Genomic DNA, 25,850 nt, shown 5'->3' with positions numbered 1-25,850 from the left:
TTTTTTAATTGAATTTATTAATTGTAAGCCAACTATTATTACTTTCAGGATAGTCTTTCCATTTTACATTAAATTTCATAATATTATTCTTTATTTCATGTCCTTGAGTTGATTCTATTTTATATGTATTATATGTTTTAGTAGTTTTTGCTCCTATTTTCCGTTTTTTTCCTTGATCATTTTTTTTAAATCACATTTATATCAGTTTTATTAGTTTCTTCTTCATCTGCTGAATAATCATCGGCAATCATTTTCAATATCTAAATTAAGAATATTATCTTGTAATTCTATCATTTCATTTAATTTTTTTTTATTTTCTATCTCATTACTAACTACTATATCAATTAATTTTATTTCAATAGGAAATTCAAAATCATCACTAGCCTATAGTTTATGATATGGTAAGATAGGTATATTGAATAATTCTACAAATTGATTTATATTTTTTAGTAAGCAAGCAACTTTAAATTGTAGATAATAATGGTCTGCCTTTGTTATTTTTGTAACTGTTTTACTATTATTGAATCTTTTAAATTTACTTCCAATTATTGAAAATTGTGTACTGACACCCCACTTCCTGTTGCCTCTCCCTCCCCTGCTCCAAGCAACAACGCTTCTGTCGCTAGTGATTCGGTAAAGCAACCACATACCAAAAACTAGGACAAAGAAGAAGACCTCCAGCTGGTCAGTGCTTGGTTGAAAGTCAGTACCGATCGCGATGTAGGGCAACGATCACAGTGAAGAAAGATACTGGACGCGCATCTTCAATGAGTTTGTTAAAGGTGGCAATCCCATTGGGTGGACTGTGGGTAAAATCCAATATTATCTCAATGGTTGTCTCGAGATTCTTGGGAGCCTGGAGTGAAATCGAACGGACAAAAAAAAGTGGTGAGACATCAGAAGATAAGGTAACTGCTTAAATAATAAGCGTTACCGTATTTCTGAGATAGGGAAAAATCTAGCATATCTATTGGTGGAACCGAGCCTTGAAGGGGTATGAGCGTAAAGCTCCCAAAAATCAAAAGGCCTTCAAGTTAAAGCATTGCTGGGAGGCCTTGAAGGACCAGCAGAAGTGGAAGGCGTTCTGCGACGATGAACAGAACGTCCCCAACAAAGATGGCGATTTGGACCAGAGGCCAATTGGTCGCAAGCAAGCCAAGGCCCAGAAAAGGCGCCGCACTGAAGAGGATGACGATGAGCTCGAGAAGGTGCAAATTGAATCGGCTCGTGTTCAATGCGCCCTCAGCGAAAAAAGGGCGAGAAGCATCGCGAAGCTTGCTCGTAGCGCTAAGAAGATAGCTGACCACGTGGAGTGGATGCGCACACACGCAATTATGAGCGTGGATATGTCAACGTGGTCTGCTGCTCAATGTGAGAATTATGAATCACTGCAGCAAGAGATTATTGCCAACAGACGCAATAGGAGAGTAGAAGGGCGTAGTGAAGAAGATAAGAGGAGGAGGAGGAGGAGGAGGAGGAGGAGGAGGAGGAAAGCGCTGATGAGGATGCCTCCGAAGAATAAACGAAGTTGAAGCATAGGTACTGCACTAAGGGTAAGTAAATGATAATTTTTATTCATTGCTTTCACCATACAACTGCCGAATATGCTCGGTGAGGTCATCTTGCAGTCTGCGGTGAATGGAACCATCTACCCTGTCTTTGACATGGTCGATAGCGTTACTATCGCGCGAATAAGAAGGTGAGACAATGAAGGATGCCTGTTCGTAATCAAACGTTTCCTTCTTGTTGTAAGCGTATGTGTCTCTTTCATCTTCAACGATCATATTATGCAATATTATGCATGTTTTCATAATATTGCTGAGCTCAGCTAAAGACCAGGAGAGCGCAGGTTCCCGGACAATGGCAAAGCGTGCCTGGAGAACACTAAAAACACGTTCGATGTCCTTACGGACAGACTCTTGTCTTTCTTTAAAGTACTATTATGTTGTGTAAGATTAGTCATATAGCGAAGAATCAATTGAAATGGCCCAATAGTAGTACCTTCTGCTTGTTTCCTAAAGGTTTCGTGATACTCTTGACAAGAGTTGCCCAAGGAGGGTTAATTCCATCGGCCAGATAGTATCCCATGGAGTATTTATTACCATTAACAGTGTATTTCACTGATGGTGCACGTCCATAAACAACGTCGTCAAATAACGGGAATTTATGTAACACGTTGATGTCATTGTTGGAGCCAGGGACTCCAAAGAGCGAATGCCATATCCAGAGGTCTTGGGATCCGACGGCTTCAAGGATAACGGTGGGGCCACCTTCCTTGCCACTTGTGAATTGGCCATGCCAAGCAGTTGGACAATTTTGCAACGCCGATGCATGCAATCCACAGAAACAAGTATGCCGGGAAATCCACGCTGTTCACCAAAGGCAAGCAAACGTTTGATGTCGTCCTCATTGGGAGAGCGTAAATACTCCTCACCAAACGAAGTAATCACACCACGGCAGGAATGTCGCAAAGTTTCTCTTGTTGTAGATTCAGCCAATCGAAAATAGTTGTCGACTGCATCCGCTGCTCCTCCATACGCCAACATATGCATTGCTGCACTTGCTTTTTGGATAGCTGTAAATCCAAGCTTGCCTGCAGCGTCGCGTCTTGCTGGAAATACGTATGGTTGGTTTCGGGCACATTGACAATACGTAAAAATAGCTCGCGTCGCATACGAAACCGACGTTGAAAAATATTTGCAGTTTTCATCAAAGTAGTCCTCCATAAGCAGTTTCTGAAAAAGAGCCCCTGCGTCGAATTTTGACACGCCGTCCAGGGCACCGTCCAGGGACAGAATTACCACTGCCTTTGCGTTTAGCGACAGCGCAAGAACGCTGTTTATGTTTGTTCGACAAACTCGAAGAGATCCGGTCTATTTGCTCGACTTCCCCATCGAGAACATTTGCTTGTTGAATGACTTCGTTGAAATTATTTGAGCAAGTAGTTTATGTCCATTTTTGAGATCAAGGAAAAGGAAATATTTGTGTCCTACACGGCTTGTGCCTTCTTTATTATAATATGACGTGAACTTTCGAGTGACAGTTCTAAATTACAACAGCCGTTGCGAAAGTCCGGTATTGTAGTACAAAGTTACAAGTTTTGTCTTATAGTTTGTTTCTCTTGTAAATTTTACATACCGCTTCTGATATTATCATATCGGCTTAAAGTGTATTCGATATGGTTGGAAGAAGCGTCCACTTGGCCTTCAAAGGCGGTATATGCAGCATGCACTAAGCTGCGATCCTGTGTCTCGGCGTCGGCACTTAGTTCCCAAAACATGACACCTGCAAGGCCCTTGTTCAGCGCATATTCACATTTTGCCTTGACAGCAGCAGGATTGTCGTAGGTGACAAATTCGTGTGTTTTTGTATCGTATGAGTAAGATGCAACCTGATCCGCGTCGTAGTGTTCGGTAGCGCCCGGTTTTGGTAGAACCTTGTAGTCGTAGCTACCAGCCTCCCAAGTACCCGAGGGCACTCCATCGAATGACGATCCGACCTTATTCTCCGTGTTGGAAAAACCACGACCGTAAGCTGGAATGCCAAGGACGATCTTTTCTGCTGGAACACCAGACTTGATATAGTACTCGACGGCACTGTCGTCGTTCAGTACGCCGCCGTAGAGTGCCGCTTGATGTCCAATCACTGGATCCCAGGCGCCAGCAAAGTCGTATGCCATCAAATAGAACAAATCTACTTCTGATGCCATCTCTGGCAAGTGTAATTTCTTGTAATCTTCAGGTCCACAAGGCACAGCGACGGAAACGAGATAGTCCGTTCCTAGTGCGGCTCGTAAATCATGGACAAGTGCTACATAAGACACTGCTTCGGCATCGTTCTTTGGCATTTCCCAGTCGATGTCTTTTTTTATATATATTAGCACAACAAGTTTACTCGAGATCTATGTCACCACACATGTCCTTTTGGAATTACCAATGCCATCAAGTCCCAAGTCTTGTACGTAAGATGCTGCTGTTTCAGTAAACCGAGCGCGCTTTTCAGGATTGCTGGCAACTGTCGAAAAGTTGCCTGACCATGACCATCCGCCCACGCTCAGGGAGACCTTCAAATGGCGATACTTTTGCTTCAAAAGATACAACTGCTTGAAATTGCCGTATAAATTGTCTCCTCCCTCATTCCAGTCGTCTGCTTTTTTGTTAATGGTTTGACCTAGTGAAATTGCATCCCAGCTTGTGTTATTAGTGGGACCTGCTTTTGTCGCATGATTTCTTCTTGTTACTACTACAACTCTGATAACTCACCTGCGGGAAAGTGCTTATCCGTATCAGCCCAAGCATCCTAAGCGAGGCACATATATACGACATAAGCTTCCTGCCTTGAAAGTCAAAGTAGTGTAAAGTAAAACAAAGACACCACCGCTTACCCCGAGAACGATTGTGCCATCGTCAAGCAGATTTGCAAATGCATAAAGCACGTGAGAAAGCTTGTCAGCTTGTAAATCAACAACATTGTACTCTCGATCATAAATGCCCCTGATTTACAAGCAATGTAAATAAAAAAAAACATGAAAAGCTTAAAGTCTGTTTGTAAGCGGACGATTGACTACTTACCAATTTACAAAGTAGCCGGCAATAATGGGTTCATTTGTATGAGACACTGGTGGTGGGTCAGCAGGGGCAAGATTCTCGTCGTCCTTGAGCCCACCTCGTTGCCAACCGAGAATAAGTAATATGAAAACAATGGGTGTAAAGATGGCAGTGCAAAGCACTGAACGTCGATCGGCCATTCTTTATGCACACACTAATATATAAAAGACAAGGAAATAAAAGTTGTAGAATAGTAGTAGTGGCACTAGTGGTAACCGAAAGTATTAGAGTTACACACAGTGCTTGGTTTCGAAACCTGCATGAGATATTAATAGCTTCAAATGCTTGGAGTAGGGAATGCATCTCCTAATTATTCATTTTTCGCAAGGGCAGATAGATCATGGTAGTCATTGTTTGCTATATGCATTAATTACTTTGTGTTTATCATGTGCTGCTGTATTCGCTGAATATCAACAGGTGAAACTGCTGGTTATAGTGTGCGGTCTTCTGATGTGATGTATGTATTATCTTGCATGTCCTGTCAAAATTCGGGAAATACGCGATGATGCTTCTCATTATTAGACTTGAAATCTGTACTAGCTCAGCAGAACTATCCATAGCTATAAAGTGCCACCGGATGCCATTACCCGTGCCTTTTCGTTGTGTGTGATGCCGTAAAAGTAGCTAGCAGGATATATTTTATGTAATCAAATGGCAGGATAAAGTAATTCAGTGGTCTCTTATCTATTCCAAAAATTGAAATATTGGCTTACTTATTATTCCAGAGGCCGCACAAGTGCTAGACACATTGTCAGTGGTGAAGGTAAGTACAGGCAATGTACTTTTCTGAAGCAGAGAGAGCTCACGACATTTCGAGTACGACGTTGTGAGCATGGTCGTCTTGTAAGCTGCTGTCCATAAATCGATCGGTCCTACTGGTGAGGGGCATTATTTTCGATCTTTTCTTGGCTTAGCAAGAATTTTGACAGCTATATTAGCATTGGCATGAGCAAGTTTACTTCGATGCTACTGATTTTTGCCAAGCCAGACGTCCATCCAACCACACTTTAAGCATGATTCGAATTACATAAAAGGCTAAAGAGAGTGGGAGAACGGTTGCTTTTTGTTGTTTATTAGCGGTCCTTCCTCGCTCCGTGTCATTCAACGGAAACGCGTCGCAAGGGGGTTCCCCCCTTGACCCCCAAACCCCCCTGTGGAACGAGGTTGGATCAATGTTTTGGTATTAGATGCTTATTGTCTGTTTACAAAAACAAAAGCAATATCATTGTGCAGTGAGAAGTAGTCTATTATAGAAAGTCGTCAAAGTTGGATACTTGACTATATCCAGCTTAAATGCAACGCGAAAATAAGTATAGAAAAAGATAATGTAGTGATATTTATAAGAAGGCAAAAGAGGATAAGCGACAAAACGAATTAGAGAAGAACTTCGTGGAGCACAACATTTCGGGTGTTTTGGCCTTGCTGACCCGAGATTCTTGAGTTCTCAGGATCTAGCATGATTTTGATGGAAGAAGGGGTGTGGACGCGCGACATGGCTACATAAAGTAGACCGTAAGTGAAAGGAGGTTCACGTAAGTAGAGGCCAACAGTGTTGAAACCCTGTGCCTTATTGATGGTCATTGCAAATGCCAGGCGAATAGGGAATTGCGTGCGTTTAAATAGAAGGGGGAGCGTGTTAGTGAAGGTGTGAGTGTTATGCGAGGGATTAAGAAGATGTTGCCAGCATGAGGTCCAGTGGCTATTTCAACTTCAAGTACATATCGTTGGAAAAAACGTACAATCAGCCGTGTCCTATTGCAGAGACCACTATGGTGTGCAAGTTCCGCAAAAGCATGACTGGGCAACCGACTTTGAGATTTTACGAGTGTGGTGGGAAATCGGATGGATTCATTGATTCAGAAGCTCTGGTGGGTATGTGATTTAATATTCGGGACCAACCACTGTATCAGCGCTCTGGAATTCGTGTACAGTGCCTGGGAAATGATCGAGTATCAAATCGTTGGTTGCTGTAACGTCGGCATTCTTTGGAGTAAAGATAGAGCGACTGATGGGGTATTGACGATCCACGTGTGGTGCGTTGGGGTTACCGTGAATGGTTTCTATGAGCTCGTACATGTTGTAATATGGCATGAGCATTCGATCTGGAAGCCGGACTTTGTCATCAGTGGTTGGCACCAACAGCTCAGCACAATCACCAATGCAAAGTAAATATTGCATAGACTGGCCAAGCTCGTTTGCGTCATTGGTTTTGACAGCTTGTTGGACGCGTATGTTGGTTTCAAGGCGGTGGACAGTGACACTAGGCCAAATTGATGAGCGATTTAAGTACTACTGTACGATTTGCGAGCGCGACGCATTTGGCTTCACAGGAACGACCTATTATCAGATACTTTACTGTGAGTACTACCGCTTAATAACAAAAGAATGCAAAGTAGAAGAGAGTATTCAATGTTGTCTACCTGGCGAAAGTCAACACCAAAGACCATGATTTTCCCACCAAATGGAACATTGGCAAGCGCGGGATCGTCATGTCTCATGAGATTTTAGATACTCCTGTATACATAGTGTAGTGAATACGTTGATACTTGTATTGATACTTGTGTTCAGCGTGTTTAAAGCGATGGCACTTCTCAGATGATGAAGGATTTGAAGTGAGCTTCATATCGTGTTAAGGACGGTTACCCCTCGAGTCTTTCCTCGATGCGATACCCGTCTACTCACAGAGTCATACATTCATGTAGAATAAATTTTCTGATCTGGAGGAGCCACACACCTCGGCGCGTCATAAACGTGAGAGAGTAATCTGATTGGATAGAATGAACTAGCTCAAATGCCGCGTAGCATGTGTGTTCATTACTACTATATAACCGCGCGGCCGCAGCAATCATGCCGCTCTTCTTCGTCCTCTTCAACACTTCTAAACCAAAGCTATTCAATGTGAGTATCATTGGAACGAATTAGAGGATCGGAGAGTATATGTTTATGGTGGTGAGTGAGAAGAGCGTATGCAACCGGTGTGAGTATCATATACGGTAATTTCTCAAAATCCGTTTGTCTCACTTTCTTTCTTTATTGCCACAGATCTTCTTCTCGTCTTAACCTGGTCCTTCTCCCCTTTTCACGTTGGCTCTCTCAAAGCACAAATGCAAGTGTAAGTACAATATGGAAAGAGTGACGTGTACTTTGAGACTTTGCATGTGGATGTGATATACGAAAGAAGATCTGAATTTTGACGTGTCCAAAGAAGTGTGTGTACAGCATACACAGCCGCTAATGTTATCCTCCTTTCTTCTCTGCTACTACAGTACTGTAGGAGTTCTGACTTTTTGATACGGTTGGTTCGGCTTGGTGTTTGCATACCACCCTTAAGCAAAAGCAACAACTGTAAGTACCGTAGGGAATGAAATGTCAGCATGAGCTGAAGAGAAGTCGAGTGTCTGTTGGGGGGGGGGGTACTGGAGATGACGTGTCAAAAGTGTGCAGTGTGCGCAGCAGCGTGCAGTATGGCAGTCTCTCAAAAATTTTTCATCTCTCCTCCCCTTTCTTCTCTTATTCTTCAGATTTAATCGTGCCGTTCTTGCTTCTCCTCTCTCTAACTCAAGGCTCTCTTCCTCCACGCCAAGGATGTCATGATAGTAAGTATAGCCGGAAAGAGTTTTGTGCTTGTGTTTGTCTTTGCGTGTTTGAAGAACCAGAAAGATGTCTGCCGTGACATGTCAAAAAGTGTATGCAGCTGCTCATCGATGTTTTCTTTTTTCTAATAGAGGATGGCTCTGCGGTGATCTGTTTAGACTTGGATTGGCTTAGACCCCATCTTTCTCTGTCTATAACTTTGCTGTAAAACGACAAAACAAATGTAAGTATAGCTAGATCTAGCGTGGTATGGAGGAGGATGGTAATGCCGTGTCAAAAAGTAAAGATAGCACAGTGTGTGCAACCCTCTAATGATCTTTATTTCCAGCTAGAAGAAGTGTTTTTGTCTTGCCTGTCATTCTCTGCTCTACATTGTTCGGGTGTTCGGCTTTCCTGTGGTCGTCGTAGAAGTAGGGTAAGTGTACGTAGCACAATAGGATCTTGTATGTGTGTGCTTTAACAGTTTCCCATTAATTGTTCGTCTCTTTTGTTTCTCGGAATGGCGATAGTGCACAGAAACCTCCATGCTGGTCAAGATTGATGCTCTACTGCCATCCTGCTCCTAGAAGCCGACCTGTCAAGTAGTCCATCGGCTGTGGTCAAGATCTATCCATCCATCTGGACGGTGGCGTGTGCTTTTTGCTTTGACTTGAACCTGAGGAAGTCGTTAAAAGCCTCATCTTCTTCTTTGCTACACATATTATATCTTTATTGCTTCTTTGTATATTTTATCCCCCCTCCCCTCCTCCCCTTGCTCTGACCCAGGAAGTCGTTAAAAGCGTCTATTGCGTTCTTTATATAGTTTATCCTTCTCCTCTCCCCTCCCCCTTTGCTTTTCTTCCACAGTTCCAAGTAGCCTCTGTCTCGACCCATCTTCGGATGTTGCATCGTCTCACGCTGTTTTTTTTTACTCAGGCAGCCTCCGGGCGTAAGTCCTGCTTCATTCTAAAATTCCCCGTGCCCACGGGTAAAAAGTGCGGCCGAGGTCCCCCATGAATTTGGGGAATGCTTTGCGTAAGTACTTGCTTTCTCTCTCTCACTCTCCGTGTGCGGGTAGAAATATATGGAAAGGGCCGAGTTTCCTTTTTTTTGAGTTACAAAAGCTAACTCGTAACTCTTATTCTTTTAATAACTAGATGTGAATAGAGCAATAAAACGCAGGGGACAAAGCTACTCTTTTGTTTCGTAGATGCTCTAGAGTGCTCTACAAATCCAGTCAGCAAAGATATATGGCAAAAGTGTCTAGGCTAAATCTTGCTTTCAAATTTAGTGCTCCTTAAGCACACTAGACAGTCTGTACTATCTCAGCATTGAGGGTACAGTTCATGAATCACAGTCGTAGCGAACGTACAGTGAATATCACGAACTTATTCGTCGTTATGGGTGACCACTATGGTGTCCCGCAGCATTGCTGTACAGTTAGCCCGATTGACGCTAAGGCTCTCCAGGTGCTCGTGAAAAACTGGCGACAGAGACTTCCCCAATGCTCGTGATGGCCCTGGCGCAATTGCTCTCAGATCGTTGAAGGCCGACAGTTCTTTAAGTTTATTGCTTTTGCGGATTGGAAGACTCAGTGGAATTTTGAAGCAGAGGACAGCCGGAAAGCTTTGGGTCACCAAGAAGGTCGGTGTACCTGAAGCTCAGACATAATCCCTGCTTCTTTTTTCTTGAGCTGATGTAATACTGTCGAGTGTGTTGTTATGTAATGATTATAACGCCATTGTCATTATTGTTGACAGCTCGTTGCAACATCCATACTACCTAAAAAGGGGTATCCTTACACTGCATATCATCACAATAAGTAGCAAAAGGACCATCTATCGAAAGCCGATGCCGAAACCTATGTGATTGAGTATTTAAAAAACAACATTACTTATTAACAGAAAATAGTACGTTGTTGTATTGGAATAGTATATAGCATACTGAAATGAGCTTCTTGATTAGGAAACATCTCTTCAAAGGACTCGGCAAAATGTGTAATAGACATTGCGATGCATGACTGGACCTTTTGGTCGATGAGTCCGGGTTATTGACCCACGTTACAAGGATGATCATAAGTTCGGTTTCTACTACTCTTAGCTCAACGCATGTTCGAAATGGGACTAGGTTTATTAAGTTTATTTATCATATACATGAAAAGAAGAAATAGTACAAATACTAATTCATCTGAGAATAATTTATCAGATAATAATTATTCGTCGACTGATTCTTCAAGAAATAATCCAAATACCAATAATAATTAATAACCAATCTTGTACAGATGGACGAGATAGAATTGATCGAGCTTTTAATTATGGTATTGGAACTTTTGGTGCTGCTGCTACTTTTATTGGTTTTTTAGAAGGAGGTTTTCCATCTATTGGAATGTTAACGCTTATCGTAGGATTAGGAGTAAGTGGTACAATATTAGGCTATCATCTAAATTCAGATGCTGAAGAAAGAGAAATTCCTACTAATAGACCAGAATCTCCTCCAGCGGATATTAATTTAAATCATTTCTACAAAAACTACGAGAAACTGGACTATATATCCCGTTTTTTTTTTAATTTTGTACAGTTGCGAAAGTTTGCAATTACATATAATATATCGAGAGAATAACATATACATCTATACATGATCTGAGCCATGGTTAAAGCTAATATATAAAAAATGAAATAAGGCTTGGCAAAGTGAAGTTTTTTTACTATTACTTGCTATCAATTACCAAATTGGAGATAGAAGTTAACGATGAGAGCTCCAACCAAAAGAACGCAGAGCACAACAGGGCCCCAGAGATCGTCGTAACGTCCAGCCACACGACGATTGATCATCCTAAGAAACATCCAGTGTTTGGTTTGATGAATAAATCTATAATCTTGCACACTATTATCCCCAGAAAAAGCAGAGAGAAAAAAGTGATGGATCTACTTACCATGCGCGCTTCTCAAATCGATATAATGCATACAAAGCAACAAGTGCAGCAATACAAATAAAGACACTGCCTGCAATCTTGGCTGATTCGTCACCAAAGTTGAGCAAATTCAGAGCCACCATGAGAAGTAGACCACAAAATTGGAGCCAGCTTATAAACGTACGCTCGTTTGCGAAGAATACCTTGGGCTCAACCTTGACATTGCGTAATGGAATCACCGCTCCTCTACTATTGCTTCCGGAAGCCATTGCCTGTTTGCGCCGCGAGAATTGCTGCTGCCATTTTGCGATGAATCCGGTTTTCTTAGGCTTGGTGTTGTCGTTTAGTCGTCTTTTCTCATTGCTATCATAGTCATCAGCATCAACAGGTGTCCCAAAAGACACTGGATGATATCGCTGTTTCTGGGGTAGCAAACTTGTGATCAGCGAGCGCTTGCTCGTAGGCGATGAGTTCTGGGACTCCTCTGGAACCATAGAGACAACCCGTATACGTTGATGTTCGGTATCCATGGCACGCTTGAAGACATACTGGCCATCCATCAGCGGCTTGAACGATGCTGATCGGGACAACCCAAAGTTGGTATCGCGTGGTTTCAGAATATCCACCGTCAGTTCAGAATGCCACCAAGGTAGTAGTGGAATTTGGTCTCTAAACAGAGTGCTCGCTCCATGCTGAATTATAATGGGGGAGTGAAAGGGGCAATGAGTGGTCATACAAAAAAATGAAATAAAGAAGAAGAAAAAAGATATAAACAAGTACCAAATATTTCGAGAATCGTGGAACTTCATGCACCAAATGAGAGTCGACAAGTCGGCTGAGCCAATCCGGCATATCTTGACCAAGATGCGTCTGTACCTTTGTTTCAAGGACAGCGTAGGGGAACCGAAGGATTTCGTCATCTTCCAAGTACGGAAACGGGTGGTCAATACCTACATCGGGGCGACGCCAATGGGAGCGGCTATTTTCCTTGATAAACGTCAAGTCTGTATCGAGACTGACGCGCACTCGCTGGTCCTTGGGGACTTGAAATGCAGTTCGATGATAGAACACACGTAGTGTCGGCTTGAGGTTTTTGGACTTGATTGATTCTTGTACGCCGTTGGCTACAAACATGTGTTTTTCTTTGCCTTCATAGGGGTGGCCAGAAAGATAACCAGAGACTCTATCGACGTCCAGAGCAAAACGTTCCTTGAGAGATCGCAAGTCTTCTGTCCATGGCGCGTGATGTGTTTTTCGCTCGACGAATACCGGGTTAGCATGCATATCTCCATACCATCGAATGCGGATTGCTTCTGCACCTTCATCTCGCTGCAAACGGCCGGTGTACAGCTCAAACTGTGAATTGTCAATGTAAACACTCGAGATGGAAGAATCGCTCTCCTTGTATTGCTTGACATCAGGACTGTCGTAAAGGTACACAGGCAAGTTGAGCATCAGAATAGCCTTGACTTCAGTGACATTGTCTGGGTGAACCCAGTACTTGGCTGTGGCCCGCTCAAACACATCGCCACCACCACCATTACCGGCACCACCCCCTTCGCCTTCGTCATCACTGCCTTGAGCATAGGGAGAACGTGTTCTTGTGTTGCGACAAATATCATGGAGCGCTGAAATGTAAATAATGGGTACGTCGAATCGCTGCTTGTCCAACGGCTTTGCACGCATCTTGGGGATAAATTCTTGCTGTAGGCGTGGAAACCCAGGGGTCCATTTGTCATGCTTCTTGAGGATCTTTAGAAAAGCAGTGTAATTGAGTCGAGTGAACTTGGCCAGATCGTTGATATCAAACAGGGCTTCGGTCAGGGTATCATCAACCATTTGACGTTGAGATGGCGGCGACTTGAGCGAGGTACTTGATATCCGTAATGTTCGCTCACAGTATGTAATTCTTGCTTCGACTTCGACCAGTTTGGCAGTAACAAAGTCATACACCTTGTCCAGTTCGGTCTCAAGAATGCGGATAAAGTCTTGTTCGTCTTCATCAGTCCATCCCATGTCACTGAGCTGGCGCTTTCTGAGCTCATATTTAAGGTAGTCGTATTGAACGTAGTAATGGCGCCACGGCGCAAATACTTGCTCGTTTAAATAGTCACCAAATTTCATTTGTTTAAGTTTTTGTGAGTGTAAGAGAGAGAAAGAAAAGAGTAAAGTGCACGATGTGTCTTTCTATGTGCAAGTGAGAGAGAAAGAGTGAGGAAAGAAAACGAAGAAGCAGAAAAAAGAACACGGGACTAGGATCTTATGTCTTTGTAACAACTGAAGCAGTGGTGATGGTGCTGCTGCTAATGATGACGGGTGCTGATAGAAATAGAAGACTATTTGTTCGGGTTTGAAAATGATTTCTTACTATTTAACTTCGCCACAGTACTAAAAAAGTCGTCAAGGCAAAAAAATAGAGCCAGACACTGTGAGACGTCCACAGACGGCATGAACCGGTATCCGCAAGAAAAATTCCTGTCGCTATTATCCTCCCTTTATTGCTGATTTGCACAACACACACACCCTCATAATTACAGTCCTAATATCTTGTGCCATGGGGTACATCTATTGCTTGCGTTTCTTATAAGCAAGCTATTCCACATGTGGGTTCGCGTGGTGACACGCGCGATGAGTATCATCTCACTCTAACTGCCATGATTATGTTTTGCTACGTTTGCTCAGCATGTCCCTGCGTATTTTTACCCGGTGCGAAGCATTATTTCATTTACAGATCATGAAAAGATACATACTGTCCTGTTGTCACACTCTCTGATCTATTTCATCACACACGACCTATCTTTCTCCCAACTCCGGTTATTCTAATTTTAACGACGATCGCTTTTAACTTTAGAACTTTGCACTAAATATACTGGGGTGGTGTGGAACATTTTTCATGTTTGTAACACACGTAGAACAACTAGCAACTACAGAATGTTTCTTTACAAAACATAACATACATGGAAACGGCCAATAAAGAATCTAATAATAATTATATAATAATGAAAGTACTAAAAAATGATGATTTACAGTCCTTCTTATTGCTGGAGATGCTGTTGCCGGGTACCATTGTTGATTCCTAGCCACGAATCACTTGGGCTTGGATGCTGGTACCGTAGAATAAAGTTTAACTGAAAATAAAAGAAATATGATGAATACACATGGAAGTACAAGAAGTCTCGCCTAGATATTCCCATTAACGCCGACTTACAATCACCGCGCCAACAAGCAGTGTACACAGCCCAATTGGCCCATAAATGTCATCGTATCGTATTTGCGGCCGAGTTTTGATCTGATACGCTCGCCATCGATACCGCCCAAAGGCGTAAAGAGCAATAGCCATTGAAATACCAAAAAAGACACCGCCGGCAATGGTACTGATCCTGTCGCCGAAGTTAAGAAGCGTCAGCGCTGAAACGAGAATCAATGCAGAGAACTGTAGCCAATGGATGAATGTTCGTTCGTTTGCAAAGAACACTTTCGGTTCGAGCATGGGATTCTTTTGCTTTTTGTTCTTTTTCTTTTTATTGCTCGATTGTTCTTCGCGATTGTTCTCGTCGCCGCTACCAAGCAATGTCTGGCCTTCTTGATCGTCTTCTTGTTGCTGTCGTTGATTTCTCCATCCCATCTGCCGTTGCGGTCGCTGATATTGCTCAGCATCGTCATAGTCATTGTTGTCGTTGTTGTCGTATGAAGAAAATTGATCTTGATGCTGTTGCCATACTGGATCGCTGAAATAGTCCCTGTCGATATTGATAGCTTCATGACGAGCAGGGAACGTTTCTTGCTTCATGGCAGGTCGTTCATGCAACGGAAGCCGAGGATACTCGAGCTCATGATTGAGATATCCAAGAGGCTCCTCCTTTGGTCTAAGACTCCTTGAATGAGCATACTGGCTTGCAGACTTGAACCCCTTGGGCTGGCGGGAATCGCGAATATCAATATCAAGCTCGTCCATCCACCACGGTAGCCATGGAATGCTTTCAGGCCACATACATGCCATGCCATGCAAAAACAATGAGAAACAGGGTACTTCATACACCAAGCCATCGTCAAGTAGCTGTTTAAGCCACGGCTCCTGCTGGTGTTGCTGCTCACTGTTGCCAGTCAAAGTGGTCTGCAGAACAGCGTGTGGCATCTCGTAGGTATGGTCGCCGATAAAAACGATATTTGTGTCAAATAAGACTTGATTTTGAAACACGGCTCGTTCACTGGTCATGCGCATCGTCGGTCGCAAATTTTTGTCGTTAATGGACTGTTGAATCCCTGACGCAATGAATCCCAATGTGTGGCGCTCGGCATCAGTGGTACATAAATCTCGGACACATTCGTCGGCGGTGTATTGAGACGACAAGAATTGGTCGGCCTTGTCTGGTGAGTCTAGTCGGAAGCCGTCAGTGACAGATTGGCTATTCAGCCACGGTGCGTGGTATGTTTCACGTTCCACAAAGACATCCTTGGCAGCACTAGTAAAATGCTTTAGCCGAATCTCTTCTGCTCCTTCGTCGCGCTCAAGTCGACCTTGATATAACTCGTATCGTGAATTGTCCAAATATGTGACCGTCGGCCGGCTGATGCTGGACGATAGATGGAAGTGTAACACGGCCAGAACCTGATTGATATTATCTCGATGGACCCAGAAATGTACTGCTGTAGGCTGCTGCTGTTGATATACTTGCTCTTCTTGTTGCTCGGTAACGGTATCCATGAGCTTTGAAACCTCTATCAACGTCAAGTCGAATTGTTGGCGTCCCAAGGGTCTTTTCCGTATAATATCGACGAGCAGTGGTCTCTGGTTGCGCTCTGTGATCTCGTCGTGATAGTTGATCAAGCTCTCCAGTGCCAAAGAGTTGTGCCGTGCAAAATCGCATAATGCTTGGAGCTCGCAGTAAACGTCGCGAAGCGTCTCCCTGGTATGGTTGTTGCTGTGGTGCTGCTCGATACGACGGCGGCAATGGGCAAGCGTTGATTCAATTTCGCGCTGTTTCTGTGTAATAAATCGATCGACTTTTTCGGCTTCGTGCCAAAGCAACGCCGTAAAGCTGGATTCGTCTCGGTCGAGCCAACCGTGATTGTGAACTTGCTGGGTAATATTATGCTTGATCAGTTTATACGATACATATTCGAAACGCCATGGTTCGTAAACATTGTTTGGTTGAAATGTCATGGGAAATCCAAAGCTGAAGGAGTAGGGAAAGAGTGTAGATGGATAGTACGAGGCGTGGGACGAAGAATGATGGGTGAGGAAGAGAAACTTTATTTTTTTTTCTTTACTCTTAGTATTAATAGAAAGTTAAGCAGTTTATATTAAGAACTTGTGCAACGAAGATCTGTAAAAACCGATAACCAGGCCCCTGCTCTTGTTCCTTTTCCGAGACACCAGCTTCTTAAAGTCGCTGAAACACCAAATACGTGGCATGCACAATTTGCAAGTGCTCGTCAACCACATCCACGACTGATTCTTCCTCTCCGTTGATATCACTAACAGCAGTGCTGCCACCATCTGTTGTTGAATGAATATTCTGATCTTCTGGCTTTGGCTCTCGGTGTCGATTTTTAGAATATCCATCTGGTACAGCGATGATCATTTCCTTCAGCTTGAGTGTGCTAGGGTCGACGGAGCGTTCGATATCTTCCATCACGAGCATGCCCATTGGCCATAGCTTGCCGTCGGGTGATCGCACATCCTGTGTTCCAATAATAAGCATGCCCTTCGGTGCCAGTTTTTCAACAGCTTCAGCAGCAAGCTTAATTAGTGTTTGGCGATAAATTCCAATGTGATGCGACAACAAGCGTGGTAGATGGGCAATGACCATTAGTCGTAGTGGAGCGCTTTCAACCTGGGGTGGCTTACTCATCATAGTTTCGTAGTGCATTATGTCTGTCGACTCTTCGCTAAGTTCGGATATCAATCCCTGTAAATAATAGTGAAATCAGTGACTATCAGCATACATTAAAGTATATAAATTTAACAGCAGTATTTAAAGAGATCATACATACCAATTGAATGAGAGTGCGAGTATTCTCTTCGATCCGCTTTAACCGCTGCTGTTCGTATTCAGAAAGCAGGGCTCCTTCCTCATCAGATTTTCCATTCTTGTCTCGCTCTTTTGACAATGTGGTATCATCATCTTGAGTGTGATTTTCTGTTGGCTGATAAAACTTATGAAAATTAAGAGAAACCATGAGTCGATAATGTCACGTATAGTATGTATGCATGTACATATCGTTCGCGGGATAGCAAAATACCTCATACGACGACACGAAATTCAGTTCAATTTGGATCCAATTGGTATCATCGCGGCCAAATCGTTCCACCATGCGAGACATGCAAAGCCGATCGAAACGATAATGCTCCGTTGGTTTGAAAACCCACACCGTTCCCATGACGACACTTTTGCGAGCAATAGCAGATGATGGTACTCCTCGCATTGTTCTTGTTACTCGCACATGATCGACAGTATTTTCTACACAAACATATCCATCATCTGTAAATAAACTTTCTTAAAAATAACTTTTTTCTCTTCCTCGTTTACCTTTCAGTGATATCATGCGATTCACATTTTCCCGCGGAATTTTTCGAAACGTCGCGATGAATTCATGGGTAAACACTAAAAAGTCGAATTGGACACACAAGTAGGTTCCCAGCCCAAATGCTGAGCAATAGCGTTGACGCTTAATGATCTTTTGTGTATGTGACAGCAAAAGCAAGTTTTTTTTAGAACATTTGTTGTGAAGCACTTTTTTTTCCGGGATCAATCAGACGAGATCAATAATTACCAACTCCTCCAATTCAAAGCCATTGTCAATATATTGTCGTAATAAATGATAACCGACGGGAATGTAGAAGCAATGCTCCCGATTATCACCGATGCCAAGCGTTAGTCGCCGTCCCATTTTCAATACTCTAAGAAAAAATCATCATTGACAACATTTTTATAAGGTTCCGAAACCCATCCACGTTAAGAAGAGAGGGAATACCTACCTCCAACTCTCATGAACGACTTTGATGTATTCTTCCTTGAATTCTTCAATATTGGTAAATCGTGACAGATCACCATCCAAGTGGGTTGAATAGGCTACACAGTCTTTGTATGGCGGATGAGACAAGACATGATGGAACGATTCATCAGCAAACAGCGGTCCCGTGAGATGACGCGAATCTGCTTGTGCGACGATCGGTCGGTATTCAGCAGACGTCAATCCGGGTGGTATTTCGAAACAACAGTTCCGCTGTGACAATGCAACCGCAGCCTATAGATAGATTGCACCACATAGTACAATTTTAAAAATAGGAACTTTAAGCTTCGGCATTATGACACAAACACAAAACACAGCGCTAAGTTATGCGAAAAGAAGTTAAAAAACTCACTGGGTTAATATCGACTCCACAGCACCGTCGCTGTAGCAAAAAGCATTCGATCGCATCCGTTCCTAGTAGTGATATAACCCTTAATTCTTCCTACTTTCAAGTGATCATCATATCGCTATCGGATGAATAAAAAATTTAAGCTCCCTACCCCGTCCCAGAAAGTTGGATAGCACACGCTCGTCCTTGTCAGTGTGTTTCAGGATAGCTCTAGATCAGATGTCATATTAGAACCATATACAGAGCCTTCTTTGTCTGCTGTAAAAGCATAGTAGTAGCAAAAAGTTAAATTTACCTGCGTACGGTTTGAGGTAGCCAGGTTCCTAAGAAAACTCTTTGAGTTCAGTACTACAGAAAACACGGTAGACTTCTTCCAATTTGCTACTTTAATGACTAACCATGATAGTCTGTTCCTGAATGCGAGGCCCATCTTGGTGCCCGACCAGGAATGTCAAAGTACGTCGAATCAAACACAAGCGAGAACAGTTGATGAGGTTGAGGCTCATACGTCGCTAAACGAATTCCTGCCGTGGCAGTAAACTTGGTAGACGAAAGTGCGTCGCGTGTGAGATACGGTTTATGCGTGTAGTTTTCAATCAATGTGACATATGTGTCGCCACCATCACCACACGCATCGTAATCATCATCGGGAAAGGTGGTCGGGTCATCGCTGTTGTTACTGTTGTTACTGTTGTTGTTTCCACTGCCATCGTTGTTGTCGACAAGTAATGCAACTTCAAAACAAGGGCGACACATGATCACACCTCCATCATAACCTTTCCGCCACTCTTCTGCATCTTCTGTGCCACAGTAGCAACAAGTGGTGACAGGCGCATCACCTGCTCGTTTCCGTCGTCTCCGTGGAAACAGAGACTTTTTCCGTTTTGCTGGTAACACCGAAAATAAGGTGAATACTCTAGCCGCACGTGCGCCACATTTTGGTTCGGGGGTTCTTTACCTGCTGATAGCTCTTTGGTCCGTGCTGCTTCTCGTGCCTTTTCCGCCTCCATTTCCTTAATGATTGCAAACGCTATTTGTATACATTGCAAATAGGATGCACGTATGTACAATAGTACAGATTAGCATGGCTTGATTCTCCTAGATCGGCATTCATGGTATGTGTATCGAAGACAATATACAACGTACATGTTTCTTCGAAATCATCTTGATCATGTGGATGGTTATACTCTGGTAGCTTTCCAAAACACTAATATAGTTAAAAATAAATATCGATACGGTGAGGTGATGGTTGTCGATTGTGGCTTTCGGTCGATTAGAGAAGTGGTTTTTGTTCTAGGTCTCTTTCACATACCTCAGCACACAAATCGAACGACGAAAAATAACCGGATGCACATGGCAAGCATGTAAACCATGATTCATCCTCCATTTGCCTGTTACATCCATCGCATTTAAAAATATTTACGTATGTATCTAAAGACATAGTGAAACAAATTTTCGGCAAATTTAGGATCGCATTTGCAACGAGGGATTAACAGAGAATTCGCAGAAATCTCGGAGAACCTGCTCTTCATCATCTTCCCCTCTTCTTCTAACGAATTTTTCCGATGCGGATTAGCACTTTTTTTCTCTATCCCTTATTACCTTTTTTGTTATAATACGCTTCATGGGTAGGGCACCAGAAAATCACACCATTGCGGAAGTAACTAACGGGTTTTTGGGCACAAGGCAAGTGAAAACTTTTGTTGCATCGAGAATCAAAGCAGCCAATGGTTGCACCCTTTTCTTTGCAGCTATAGCAGCGCTATACAAATCAAATTTGCTCAACTGATGAGTTTTTGCACTCCACTTGTCACCCACACACATACTCATTTGCTAATCAGTTCTCTTTTTTTTATACGTTACATACCATGCCTCGACCACGACGTAGTGCCAAAGTTACATTATACCATTTGCCTTCGGGCGTACAGAATACCTCGGGCGAATAGCGTGCACATGCATCGTGAGCCCAGAACTGTCGCTTACGTTCGACCCCATTTTTATTGTATGTTGCAATAACAAATGGTCCGATAAAGCTTCCAAGCTCACTAGATGTATCGTCGTCGTCATTGCAAAATGCACACACCTTACGTCGTTGCCATCGTTTCAAGTATTTGTAGCCTTGCTCGGCGATTTCTATGGATGCATCGCCTGTAAACACCTTGCTAGCTTCTTCAACAATCTGATGTTTGTCAGTGCCGTTGCTGCCTTCACCATCGCCGCTATTCTTGTCGCTGTTATCCTCGTGGTTGTCGTTGTTGCTGTTGGCGTTTGTCGGAGCAACGTCTATCACGTCCTCTTCCCATACAGTAACAAGCTCGCCCTTGATTGGCATGGGTCCGATTTCGGCATTAATGACCGCTTGGACTGCAAAGCTGGAGCGAGGATGATCGTGCCAAAATGGAAAGTTTTGATCAAAGCATCTTGTTTATTGTTAAACAAAATTAAGGAAAGTGTAAGTAGAGCTGGTATTCTTATTATCATTACGAAACAAATAGCAAGAGAACAAAAGCAGTGTATATACCTTAAACATAGCTCAAAGCTTTCATAGTCATACCCTTCGGATGGCGTCTCGCAATACGTGCAATAGTAGCGGAATTGTTTGATCACAACATTACATTGGTTGCAATATACTTTCCATGCATCGATTTCTATTGCTAAATATTAATTATAGGCCTGCACTTAAACCAAGTATCAGCAAGGACGCTTTTTATTTCTATACCTTCGAATCCAGGCCCATTTTCATCTTCTTTGTGATATTCAATCTCTTCAAGGGATCCATCAAATGGTCCCTCCGATAAGGTTCGTCGACGGCTATTACGTCTTGCTGCTGCCGATGTTTGCTGATGTTGCCCTTCTTGGATTAAGTCGTCTCCTTCTTCATGTTGCTGTTGTCGTTGTTTGGCTTCAAGTATTAGCGTCTCATACCGCTCTTTGTACTCGGGCTCGGCACATAGGACCTCATGAGCATTCTCGATGACCTGCAGGCGTCGACTTCCCAGCGGTATGTACTCGTCATACTTGTCGATCCACCCGCAATAATGAATCAGAACCCGATTCTTACTCATCCGAACAAGTCTTGCTTCGTACCATTTTTTGTCGAGATTGAGCACTTGGACGTGTTGCATATAATCGTATCCATAAACATTGGCAATAAAGCCATGATCGTCCGCACTTGTCAGCCCACCTCCACCACCACGACGCAGTGATATAGGTTTATGCTGTTGTTGTTGCTGCAGCTCTTCTTCATGTTTTTGGGCTAATACTTTCAGGGTGCTGGCCGGTTGTTTCTTCTTTCTCCTTTTTTGGTTGGCGGTAACTGTTGTAAATTGCTGTCTTTTTCTCCTCTTTTGTTGTTTCTGTACGAAATTGGCGTCGTCAGTTTGATCTTGTTCATAATCGCTAGCTTCACTTTCTGATGATTCTGATGCTGCTTGTATATCAGCCATAGTCGAAGTTGCACTTTCGGTAGACGCTCTTTCTGAATTAAGGATAGTATCTGCAGTAGTGGCAACAAAAGCTTTCGGTTTCGGCGGTCGGCCACGTCGTGGTGGAACTGGTGCATCAGTAGGTATCAGATATCCCAGCTGTATATAATCTTCTGGACCGAGAACTTGATGCCTGCGTTTCTTTTTCGCCAGATCTTTGAGTTCTGGGTTCATCTCAGGTGCCATAAGATCCGATGATGTCGCTGGTACAGCTACGGTGGGCGATGCTTCCGCTGCTGTTGATGCCGTTGCCGAGTCTTCAGTAGCAGTATCGGTATTGGTATTGGTATTGCTACTAACACATTCGCTTTGAGATACAGGACGAATTCGACGACTACCGACCATAAACCATTCGTCGTAGATTTCGTTCCATCCATCATAACGTACTTTGACCTGACCTGGTCGCATAGCAGTAAGGTGTCCACGCTCCCAAAATCGCTTGTTTTTAGCCGTACGCGTATTTAGTATCTCGATTGGTTGGTTGTACGAGTAACCATAAGGATTTGGAACAAAGCCGTGTTCATCCTTGAGCTGACGCATCGCCCGGCGTGTGGCAAACGCGCCTGTTGTCTTGAACACGTATTCCGTTGATGCTGCACTGCTTTCATCTTCCTCATATTCTGCTCGTTGTGCTGGCTCGGTAACTGTAGCTTTAGCAGCTGGTGTTTCTTGAATTTTCAGTTTCTGTTGTTTTAGAGCTGCTGGCTGTTCTTGTTGCGCGAGTGAATCTGGAAGTGGATACTTTCGAGGCCGGCCACGTTTCCGTTTTGGAGGCGGTAGGGTTGGTGCTACTGATGCATCTGTCTCTACCAGTGGTGACTGCTGTTCTGGAACAGCTCGCTCGTCTGGCTGTGATGGCACTTTATGTAGTGGCTCTGCTACAATCTTCGATGCTCCTCCTGACTTTTCAACTTGTACAATCTTTGGCACTTTAGGGACTGGGTCTTTGCTTGGCATTGCTTCTCCTTGCGCAGCAATAAATTTGGATTTCTCATGAAGCCTTGCTTCGATGGAGATAATATGCTTTGTATGCTCGTCAGGTCTGGAATCTTCAGCGGGCTGAGAAGGTAATGAAATTGCCTGCTCCTTGAGCATCGCTTCTTCTTCACTATTAAGTAAACGTAGACGTCGACTGCCGACCACCAGCCAATCCGATTGGCGTAGTGTAGGATACCATATACGCACTTGACTCGCTCGCATTTCGCGCAAGTATCCCAGATACTCAATTTTCCTGTTATGGCCCCGGGCAGCCTTGAATGTCACCGCAACTGCACGATTATAACGATAACCAAATGAATTGGCTCGAAATCCGTGCTCGTCTGTCAGTTCTCGCGCCATTCGACGCGTCAAAAAGACCTCGTTGTCATTAAATATTTGCTGGGGATCTCTATCCAATGTTGCGCTGACATAGTCGTCGGCACGAACGCCACTCGAGGCTTGCGGTAAGAGAGGATCACCATAAACATCTTCAACTTCTTTTTCTGTAAGATTGTATATACGCACAAATAATTCCCATTCAATAATCTGTAGAGTAGTAGTATATATGCTTCTCTTTATAAGATTACCTTGAGCACCAGACAATGTACCTGTACTCTTTCTAGCTTTTTCTTGATCGACATTGGTCTCGGTTTCTTCTTCCGCATCGTCGTCGTCATCGTTATTTTCAACTTCGGCAGCAGCGCTATATATGCGAATTCGGCGGCTACCCATGTTGATCCACTCTTCCTGATCTTGCCAGTCCATATAGGACACTTTGACTTTGGATGCCTTCATCACTGTAAGCACGCCACGATACCAATGGCCGTTGATATTGAGCACCTCAACTTTTTGATTCCGCGCAAATCCATATGGATTCGGATGAAATCCATTTTCCGGATCTGCAAGCTGTTTGGCTGTGTTGCGCGTCATGAAGGCACCAGTGGTTACATACTTTTCTGTCTGCGATTTGGTCGGTGGTGGAGCAGGTGCCAATTTCTTTTTAACAGTCTTTGTCGTCGTTTTCACTTTTTTAATTTTTTTAAGACCAGTAGCTGAAGCATTCGTTGCTGTTGTACGCCGCTGCTTTTTGTGTTGGCGAGGTACCGTTTTAGGCACGACTGACACTATGGCCGCTAGTCGCTGCTGCTGCTGCTGCTTCTTTTGCTTCTTTTCTGTATCGCTTTTACTGGAACGTTTCTTTTCGGCAATCCGTCCAAGCCATGCGCTCGTGTGGTCGACCCACTTGTCCTTACAATGGGAGCATAGCCAATCAGTTTCAATAGGTCCTGATGTCTCGTCCCTCGACGCTTCACATTCCGTGCACATGGGCGTGATATCTTCACTCCACGGACCCAAGACGTCATCTTCGCTTTGAAGTGAGCTGAGCGAGCTGAGATCATCGTCCTCGAGTAAAAGCAGATCATCATTATCATGGCTGTTGCTAGTGTACTGATGCGGTTGTGGTTGTTGGTGTGACGGTAACGACAATGGCAGTACTATCGCTGATGATGGTGATGACGATAATATTAGCGGCAGAGCTTTGGAAATAACATTGTCTCTATTGTTGTTAGCTTCAACCGAAAAAGTCGCATCTGTTCTATTGGCGTCGTCGTTGATGCAGTTCTGTGAGACAAGTTTTTCATGCTGATCACCATCGGTAGTTGAATCTGAAACGCACAACGGCTTCCGGGCGTCGTCTCCTGTTGTTACGGTCTTTGTAGTAGCAGTAGCAGTAGTAGCAGTAGACGATTCTTTTTGCGTGCGAAAGTAACCATTGAGCGACTTGTTTTGAGATGCCGGTGACCCACTGGCTGCTGTTGGCTTTTTTCTACTGCTTTTGACGAGCAACAATTTGCCCATGAACCGGCCGAACCTTTTCGAGGGCTGCTCCTGCTGTGGCGCCGGTTTCGGGGAAGGAGTTCCGGTTTTTCCAGTAACACAAGCCGCGGACTGTGGGGAACGGGATTCGGGCGAAGATGGTTCAGACAATGGAGGAGGAGGAGGTGGTGGTGGTGGAGGCGGCACAGGATCTTTAGGTAAAGTACTTGGAGGAGGAGGCGGCGGCGGCTCTTCTGTTGGTGGCAGTTGATTGTGCTGTACATATCCATACGTCGCATATCCAGCAGTACCAGTTGCAGGGTGAGAATGATACCAGTATTGTTGTTGTTGTTGGTCACATGGTCGCTTTTATAGAAACAAAATAAACAAGTGTGAGTTGTCAAAATTTTTTCTTCTTCTTGAAATTTCTGGGGCAATCATTTTCTCATCTTTCTCACCGAGTAGTCGCCATAAATATGGTAGCTTGGTGAATAATATGACGGATCGTTAGAGTATTGCGGTTGGATCTGATGGTATGATGTGCCTTGTTGCTGCTGATAATGGTGGTAATGCTGTCGTTGATAATGATATGCGTTTGTGTGCTGCCTTCTTGGTTCACCACCACCTGTAGAATGTGACAGTAGTGGGGCTGTCAAAAAATTGCCCGAGGTGACTTCAATACCAACTTATCTTACCTGACGCGCTATGCTGAAGTAACTGCCAAGCAAATGCGTTTCCGTCGCTCGCGCTGGCCGACGAAGACGGTGTCATGGGAAAAAAAGGAAGCAGTAAAAGAGAAAGAGAAGACCTGGCACGCCAGTCCTCTTTATTTTTTTTTCGAGGTATACTTTTCCCATTTATTTGATAACGTTTCACGAAACTCTAAACAAATCGACTTTACTCTCTACAGTATCAAATCTTAGGTTGCATAAAAGGACCACACAGTCTCTCTTCCTTAGGGCTGTTCGATGTCACTGCAGTAGTTGGATAGATAATAAAGCAATGTCTTCGGAGCGTATAGCAATTCAGGTAGATATGCTGCATAGCCGAATCTGCTAGATGCCCCGAGAACGTAATTTCTCTCTACCAGCAGCAAAAATGACATCAACATT

The 25,850-nt window shown here is 43.6% G+C and overlaps 5 protein-coding genes across 5 annotated transcripts; all 5 read right to left on the bottom strand.

Annotated features, from left to right (window-relative positions):
- Nucleotides 1-2,928: 2,928 nt before the first annotated feature.
- BDB00DRAFT_904427 (chitinase) lies at nucleotides 2,929-4,747 on the bottom strand (the record flags this gene model as incomplete). The annotated part of the gene is made up of 5 exons (XM_053128574.1): nucleotides 2,929-3,861; nucleotides 3,934-4,170; nucleotides 4,263-4,299; nucleotides 4,385-4,493; nucleotides 4,572-4,747. 5 exons carry the CDS (start codon nucleotides 4,745-4,747, stop codon nucleotides 3,131-3,133), a joined length of 1,290 nt encoding a protein of 429 aa, XP_052985265.1. The 3' UTR covers nucleotides 2,929-3,130.
- Nucleotides 4,748-10,897: 6,150 nt separating this feature from the next.
- On the bottom strand, nucleotides 10,898-11,360 carry BDB00DRAFT_754113 (vacuolar transporter chaperone 1; the record flags this gene model as incomplete). Its single annotated transcript, XM_053118734.1, has 2 exons — nucleotides 10,898-11,012; nucleotides 11,113-11,360. 2 exons carry the CDS (start codon nucleotides 11,358-11,360, stop codon nucleotides 10,898-10,900), a joined length of 363 nt encoding a protein of 120 aa, XP_052985264.1.
- A 195-nt stretch (nucleotides 11,361-11,555) lies between these two features.
- Nucleotides 11,556-13,215, bottom strand: BDB00DRAFT_744292 (VTC domain-containing protein; the record flags this gene model as incomplete). Its single annotated transcript, XM_053118512.1, has 2 exons — nucleotides 11,556-11,783; nucleotides 11,872-13,215. Coding segments are annotated over 2 exons (1,572 nt in total), but the record flags the coding sequence as incomplete, so codon positions are not given.
- A 571-nt stretch (nucleotides 13,216-13,786) lies between these two features.
- BDB00DRAFT_797713 (VTC domain-containing protein) lies at nucleotides 13,787-16,345 on the bottom strand. Its single transcript, XM_053121563.1, has 2 exons — nucleotides 14,300-16,345; nucleotides 13,787-14,219 (listed from the first exon to the last, which is right to left on the bottom strand). The coding sequence occupies exons 1-2, from the start codon at nucleotides 16,253-16,255 to the stop codon at nucleotides 14,127-14,129; spliced, it is 2,049 nt and encodes a 682-aa protein (XP_052985262.1). The 5' UTR covers nucleotides 16,256-16,345; the 3' UTR covers nucleotides 13,787-14,126.
- Nucleotides 16,346-16,475: 130 nt separating this feature from the next.
- On the bottom strand, nucleotides 16,476-24,780 carry BDB00DRAFT_753869 (uncharacterized protein; the record flags this gene model as incomplete). The annotated part of the gene is made up of 23 exons (XM_053118718.1): nucleotides 16,476-16,543; nucleotides 16,589-17,003; nucleotides 17,089-17,193; nucleotides 17,338-17,555; nucleotides 17,625-17,772; nucleotides 17,869-17,995; nucleotides 18,074-18,342; nucleotides 18,461-18,522; nucleotides 18,609-18,667; nucleotides 18,753-18,780; nucleotides 18,856-19,344; nucleotides 19,416-19,487; nucleotides 19,604-19,664; nucleotides 19,770-19,888; nucleotides 20,060-20,219; nucleotides 20,325-20,636; nucleotides 20,748-20,877; nucleotides 20,979-21,111; nucleotides 21,177-21,869; nucleotides 21,999-22,154; nucleotides 22,239-22,626; nucleotides 22,873-23,408; nucleotides 23,535-24,780. 23 exons carry the CDS (start codon nucleotides 24,778-24,780, stop codon nucleotides 16,476-16,478), a joined length of 5,994 nt encoding a protein of 1,997 aa, XP_052985261.1.
- Between the last annotated feature and the right edge of the window lie 1,070 nt (nucleotides 24,781-25,850).

Source organism: Zychaea mexicana (genome assembly GCF_025766255.1).
Source record: "Zychaea mexicana strain RSA 1403 chromosome Unknown BDB00scaffold_3, whole genome shotgun sequence".
In the NCBI taxonomy this organism is placed as follows: Eukaryota; Fungi; Mucoromycota; class Mucoromycetes; order Mucorales; family Lichtheimiaceae; genus Zychaea; species Zychaea mexicana.
Note: the sequence above shows the minus strand (reverse complement) of the source record. Positions and strands in the feature narration are given on the sequence as shown.

Bases quoted from the DNA above. Each gene is read 5' to 3' on its own strand.
- BDB00DRAFT_797713 (XM_053121563.1), bottom strand. From the start codon at position 16,255: ATGACATTTCAACCAAACAATGTTTACGAACCATGGCGTTTCGAATAT. The intron at 14,220-14,299 runs GTAAGTCGGCGT...TTTTATTTTCAG, and splicing joins TGCTTGTTGGCGCGGTGATT to TTAAACTTTATTCTACGGTA.